The sequence below is a fragment of the Phalangium opilio genome, unplaced genomic scaffold, assembly GCF_054372755.1.
Source record: "Phalangium opilio isolate 3A_F unplaced genomic scaffold, DU_Popi_V2 ptg000217l_1, whole genome shotgun sequence".
In the NCBI taxonomy this organism is placed as follows: domain Eukaryota; kingdom Metazoa; phylum Arthropoda; class Arachnida; order Opiliones; family Phalangiidae; genus Phalangium; species Phalangium opilio.
In genome coordinates this window covers 5,503,461-5,510,286 of record NW_028324218.1, presented here as the reverse complement: position 1 = coordinate 5,510,286, position 6,826 = coordinate 5,503,461, and the positions used below count along the sequence as shown (strand labels likewise).

Below are 6,826 nucleotides of genomic sequence, written 5' to 3'. Positions count from 1 at the left end.
AACGCCATGGAGGATGTACAACTACAGTAGCACCTTGAGTTGAAACATTAGCGCGCTAAATGTGTGCCTGTTTTTATCATTATCAAGGTTTATCAACTGAATAAATTTCCCCCTTTTCCAAAATTCTACTTAATTCGGTATGTTTTAACCCCAAAATATTGCTATGTTTATTGTCACCTTTTTCCACAATATTTTTATTTTACTTCATTTCTACCCTAAAAAAAAGAGGCGCCCCACTTTTAGCCACTCGTCTTGAAAGTTCAATAATCAATAGACCATTGAGTTCTAATATATGTATTTCTAGAGTTTTTGTTGAATTTCCTCCTCGTGTACTCGGATTCGTCGAATTTCATTACTTTATCATTAGTCTTTAGCGCCATCTGTCGCCTTACGTGAGAAGCTTAAAAGAATTTCCCACGATTTTTGCGGGAAAGCGCCACGCAAAATCGCCGCAGCTTGAGTTTGAAAATTAGGCTTAGGAAGAAGTACAGCGCGAAATATGAAAGTTAGGTAATTGAAAAACAGTAAGTGGAGCCTAATAAATAAAATTTGATATTTAATAAATGGAATATTGATCAATTTCTTATTAAATGCGTGTTTTTACTTGGGAATTATATGTTATTAGTTATTAAAGTAGCACATAATGTGAAAATGTATTAAATTTTAAAATGGGTCGAAAATGCTCAGTAGAAAAGTGTGTCAACACTGGTAGAAATAAAAATGTTTTGTGACATAAGTATATACGTATAGAAAATTAATAAATATTAGATAGTTCAGCCCTTTTTGAACTGTACGATTAAGATTCCCTGCAAAAAATTCGGAATTACCAAAACAATGGTGTCAGGCCATTAATGGAATTGAATGGACTCCAAAAAAATACATTTGAGGTGATCATTTTTGTCAAGTTGACTATCACGAAAGCTCAAAAATACATATACTATCGGTTAATGCAGTTCCTTCTCTGTTTTTACTCGAATCTAGCAATTTACTTTCATTATCATAGCGGTTTCTAAACATTTCCTGTCTATATTAAGAAATTATAGCAGACGCCATAGTAACAAATATGTGTTTTTTAAGTGAAATAGATGGCGCCACCACCTAATGATAAAGTTATCCGTCCGTCCCATAATTTCAAAAACGATGGTCGCGCGAGCGCGAAAACCCGATATCCAAATAGAACTCTAGAAAGATATATGTTCTGAACTCAATGCAATAGACCTAAATCGTATGCAGACGAAAAGTCACGAGGAATGTGATGCTGTTAGCAATCTGCCACCATGGAGCAATATTACTATAGACGTAAGTACATTTAAGGCAATTTTAATAGAAATATCATTATCACTCCACTAAAGCTACTCCGTGGAAAACGCCAACGGAAAAGAGGCAAAAAATGTAAGCCTATTAAGGGCCAGCGCTGATTGGATGGCCAACTATATGACGGTGATTGGCTTGATTACTGAGTTGTATTTAAAGCGCGAAAAATCGTTGTTGTTTGTGACACGTTTTTGGTGATTGCAGCGTGACAGTCATTATATTTTGTTGAAATCTTTTAATCGTTAATTTTCGTTTCAGTCGCTCAATGCCACTCAAGAGTAAAAAATCCAAGAAAGTCAACAAACAAGATGAAGGCAAAACATTGCTTGATGGTGTTGAGGCGATATGCGATAACCAAATTAGCAAATTAAAAAGGGAATTTGACGCATTACATTGTCATTGTAGGAAGTTGTACAACAGATGAAAGTGGGCGATTACTTAAAATTTGGTAGTAGATTATTAACTTGCCTCGCATTGTAATGTTCTAGTTACTGGTAATTACTAATATATATATATATAATTACTTATAGCTCAGCAGCTTCTAGAGGAAGAGTCAGCCTCAGCTAGTGATAGTGATAGTGATAGTGCTAGTGATATATCCATCGCGTAAGTTTTAGTTTAGGCCTAACTGCCAAGTTACTAAAGTGTATTAAATTTGGTTTTCAGACAAGCCCACAAGCAGCGAGTGACTTTTAACTCGGCCTCCTCTGCTGTCAAGCCTAAACCAACAAGAAGCAGACACATTACACCCAAGGTCGATCTCAGGTATAATGGGGGGAGAATGGTTCTATGTTAAGTAGATATCCATTATTTTATTAACAATTCCAAATATTTCTCTTTATAGTAAACCTCTTGCGCGTTCAGCAATGAGACAAGCAATTCCAGGAGAATTATTGCTTTTGTTGTCTGGAAGTCCAGTTGCTTCTAGTTCGCTTCTTGCGAGTAGAAATGCCCAGGTGAAAATTGATAAGGATATAAGTTTTAATCATTGCATTAAAAATAATTACAAGCATTATCATCTTCTTCTTTTCCTAGCCCGCCACGACTGTTGCTGAGTTGGAAGAGGCAGGAGAAAGGCTTAGAAAGACCCTGCGGAAGTAGTTTTTTTAATTGTATAAATTCGTTTTTTATTATTAATTAACATGTTAAAAATTATTTTTTATAAATTTTTTTTCTTTTAAATTATTCTTGGAAAAAAAAAAATTTGTTCGTGCATTTTCTACATTAAAGAATGTTGGTTGTAATATATTTATATGCTCTTTGAATTTCAAAATATGAATAAATTATCAATTGCAACTTAAAAACCACATGTGTTTAAATTATTGAAGAAAATACAATCTATTAAATAAATTTTATTGTAGCCTATAATTAAGTAACTGCATTCATTTTAAATAACTATATAATTAATTTAATTTATTCTAGAATAATTAAATTTAATTTGATCATATCTTCTATAATATTAATATTTTTATGGACTAAGTTTTAATTTCAAATACTATAGAGATATCTCAATTGTGACGTCAGTGCAAAGGTAAAATGTCAGGGGCCTACCTTTGACAGTGGGTGGCCATGTCTGGTACCACTTTGGTTCCATGGGAAAATCTAGCATGGGTGACGTCACACTAAAGCTTCTGAAATGGCTCTATTTGTCATTGATGATTGGAACACTTTGCCCAATGATCTATATCTATATAAATCAAAGTCCTGACTGACTGACTGACTGATAATCAACGCCTAGCCCAAACCGCTTGCCCTAGATGGCTGCAAATTTGCAGGAACGTTACTCATAAGTAGTAGACGCGTACTAAGAAATATTTTTCCAATCCGCCGCCATCTTAAAAAATGGCGCCCAGAAATGTAAACTATCTTCTCTATGCAACAAAGTCCGCGCGTTTCAACCGATTTCGCAAATATTTAGTACATTGATTTCCTTTAACCTACAGACGGGTTGAATGGTCTTTCGGGTTCAATTTGTTGCCATCTTTTTAAATGGCGGCCAAAAACTTAAAACCCTTCTTTATAGAATAATGTCCGCGTGAAAAATATTAAAAAAAAATGCATCCCGACGGGCTTGACGGGCAACGCCGAGTGCCTTCGCTCCTAGGGTGCTACAAAAACATTGGTCATCAGTAAAATCTACACATTCTTTACATCATTTTGATGTTAGTTCTTATTACACGCGAGCGACGCCGCGGGTAACAGCTAGTATTATCATACTCTCTACCAAATCTAAATTCCGTCGTCATTTGATAAAATTTTTTCGCGCTACTTTGTAACTTTCAATTCCCTAGGATCCTCACTGTTTTGAAAGTTTTTTTTTCCTTTTTTTGATCTTATTGACAAACTTATTATTGTACCATTTTATTTACTTATCTTTATTATCTTTATTTTTTTCCTACATATACATGGTCTTCCTTAATCTCGTGTTGATATTTTTGTGCCCTATGCTATTGTACTTATTGCTCTTGATTACTTGCGTGTTAATGTTTTCTTATTTTTATATTTACATTTAATTTTCTTTTCTCCTTGACAATTGTAACTATGTACGATGCCCATTTACACGTCACATTGTTGACTTTATGGGCAATCATTCATTCAATAAATAATTAATAAATAATATTTTGAGACGTTCCGTATATAATGTTGCTCCATGGTGGCAGATTAATTGCTAGCTGCCAATGGAAAAAGGCATTGAAGATATATGCTGTCAATCCAAATATTGTAATGTTTTTTTGCTGTCAATCTAAAAATTGTAATGTTTTTTCTGTCAATCCAAAAATTGTAATGTTTTTTTTTAGGTCAAAATTTCAAATTGGCGGGAGTTATCAGGCAGAGTTCAAAGGTTAAGAATTGGCGATCTGACGTTTTTATTAAGTAAATGACTTCTTAAGTTTTTAATTTATTTTCTCTCTACCTTTCCGCGAGAGACAGTAATTAACTAGACACTGCTTTAAAACTTACTGCAATCATATACCAAATGATTTTAAGAAGCCGATCTAAACGCCACCCTGATGAAGATCCAGGATTAAATAGTGTTTCTGTTGAAACTCAAAGGTAATTTCCATACCAAACTCTCTGTTCTTGGATAAACTGTAAAATTTACTTCTTGCGGACTTCCTAGGAAACCTCAAGCCAAAGTGAATCTGACAGATAGGGCCAAAAACAAAAAAGAAAAGAAAAAGGAAAGAAATGAAATCAAAAGCAACATTGAGAATAATAGAAAGATTCAAATGTCTCCTTGGGATGTTAAGCAACCTCGAACATTACAGAAAGAGGTGAAATAAATTTTTCGAAAATTATTATTCATTTAAAACAATTGAATAAATTTATTTTATATTATAGAAGGAGAAAAAGTAATTAAAACTTAAAATGAATTTAATGTTTAAAACAAATTTATGAAAATTTCAGGCTATGGAAAAATTTGAGAGTAAATTCTCAACTCTAAGTTTAAACAAATACGTTGATAATGAAATTGAAGAAGATGATGATTATCAACTTCCAAGTAAGAAAAAACGTCATTTAGTATTAGAGGGTTTATTTTCTTTACTAATTACTAATTTTAATTAATCTTAAAGTACTTACACCTGAAATGGAATCCCAGATTGACAGGGCCATGCAACCAAACCCAGCATCTGAAGTTTTAACTCAAGGGTTTGGAATTAATATAACCAGAAAGGATATTGAAACATTAGCTGATCTTAATTTGCTAAATGATGAAGTAAATTTGTAGTTTCAGTTTTAAAAATGGTTTTAAAATTATAATAATAATCTTTTATTATAAGCAGATCATAAATTTTTACAACAACATGTTGATGGAACGTGGGAAAGAAAAGAATTACCCATCAGTTTATTCTTTCAATACATTCTTCTACCCTACGCTTATTAGTTTTGGCCACGCTGCTTTGCGCAGATGGACGAGAAAAGTCGATATTTTCTCATATGATCTTCTTTTGGTTCCTGTCCATCTGGAAGTGCATTGGTGTTTAGCGGTATGTTCATACTATAATGTTTAAAAAATATAACTTTTTCTATATTGTTTAATAGAAATCAATTTAATGAAACATCTTTTATTTTTATTTTAGGTGATCGATTTTCGTTACAAAAAAATCGAATACTATGACTCAATGGGAGGAAGTAATAATGAGTGTTTGAAAGCGTTAAAAGATTATTTGGCAAAGGAAAGCAGGGATAAACACGAAATTGAACTTGATATGAGTGATTGGAAACTAGAAACCGTTAAAGTATTGCATTATTTTTTTATTTTTATATATTTATTGTTATTTAATTTTGCAATTAATGTTGATCAACTCCCTGTTATTTCTAGAAAATTCCACGACAGATGAATGGCCGTGATTGCGGAATGTTTATTTGCAAATATGCCGAATATATCACACGAAATGCTGAAATAACTTTTACACAAGTAAATATTAAAGTTTTATTTACTACATTTAAATATTAAGTTATTAACATATTTTATTTTGCAGAGAAACATGCCATACTTCCGAAGACGTATGGTTCATGAAATTATAAATAAAAAGTTGTTATAAAAAGTTAAAGTCTATAGTGCTATACATTTTATATAATTTTCTCATGTTTTTATCATCATACGCGTGGTTGTCAGAGGACTAAATTTTAAAAGATTTTAATATATTATTGGTGTAATACCGCTTTTTATCTAAAATAAACGATTTCGAAGTAATTTTTACCAGAAGAAAATAGGGGAAGTGGGTAGCTTGGGCAACTTCGCGAGGCGTCCCGTTTACGGATTTTTCGCGCCATTTCCCTCCCCGTGGGGGTGAAGAGAGATAGGATTTTTACGCGCATTAACACACGAGTGACGTAATTCTATGGACAGTACGGTCCTACGCCCTCCAACTGACTAGAGGCGTCTGCTAGAGGCAGTGAGGCACTCAGACACTCAGGCAGAATGGCAGAGGCTGGAATCGAGTGGTAAGTACTAAATTCATAACTTATTTTAAAATGTCTTTATTTTTAAATACAATGGTATTTCTAAGTTCCAGGGGAAAATTAACTTGTCCGAAGTTTTAAACTGTGATAGGGAAGAGTTCAAAGTAATAAAGTTGTATCCAAGTTGTTGTAGTTTGATTTTTAACATTGGGATTGGTTTGGGTAGATCTTACTTTTCCTTTCAACACAGCCTGAGTTTTCTTATCGGTAGTAGTTAAATCACACTGCGTACTCTTAACGACATTCATTTTATTAAATAACCGAATTTTCGTCCTTAATTAAACCAATATCCCCATTAACCCGTTGCCTGACGTAACCCTAACTCAAACTGAAGCACAGCAGAAATATAAGCAGACTACACAAGTTAGTTCCACAGTTCGCTACATGGTGGCGTTCGCAATGAAATCTGGTACTATTTTATGCTTCGCGCCGATTGGCCAGATTCAAATTTTATGGGTGGTAGGGGAATCGACCATTGTAAGTGAGAATCACTGGACGACTTGTATGGCTCAAGGCTACGGCTACCCACTTCCCCTATTTTCTT

General features: G+C 33.5%; 2 protein-coding genes across 5 annotated transcripts; both read left to right on the top strand.

Moving 5' to 3' along the window:
- LOC149615885 (uncharacterized) lies at positions 1–2,618 on the top strand. 4 transcript variants are annotated; one of them, XM_089857382.1, is made up of 8 exons: positions 1–137; positions 227–294; positions 1,190–1,299; positions 1,573–1,762; positions 1,845–1,920; positions 1,981–2,079; positions 2,159–2,270; positions 2,350–2,618. In XM_089857382.1, the coding sequence occupies exons 4-8, from the start codon at positions 1,735–1,737 to the stop codon at positions 2,413–2,415; spliced, it is 381 nt and encodes a 126-aa protein (XP_089713508.1). In that variant the 5' UTR covers positions 1–137; positions 227–294; positions 1,190–1,299; positions 1,573–1,734; the 3' UTR covers positions 2,416–2,618. The 4 variants fall into 4 exon arrangements, with proteins under 4 accessions (XP_089713508.1, XP_089713507.1, XP_089713510.1 ...); XM_089857381.1 differs by having other exon boundaries at positions 11–524; positions 1,078–1,299; XM_089857384.1 differs by lacking the exons at positions 1–137; positions 227–294; positions 1,190–1,299 and adding an exon at positions 1,329–1,508.
- A 1,204-nt stretch (positions 2,619–3,822) lies between these two features.
- LOC149615884 (sentrin-specific protease 1-like) lies at positions 3,823–6,014 on the top strand. Its single transcript, XM_089857373.1, has 9 exons — positions 3,823–4,035; positions 4,113–4,368; positions 4,436–4,589; positions 4,723–4,816; positions 4,890–5,032; positions 5,100–5,303; positions 5,397–5,555; positions 5,639–5,734; positions 5,799–6,014. Exons 2-9 carry the CDS (start codon positions 4,292–4,294, stop codon positions 5,859–5,861), a joined length of 990 nt encoding a protein of 329 aa, XP_089713499.1. The 5' UTR covers positions 3,823–4,035; positions 4,113–4,291; the 3' UTR covers positions 5,862–6,014.
- The last annotated feature ends 812 nt before the right edge of the window (positions 6,015–6,826 follow it).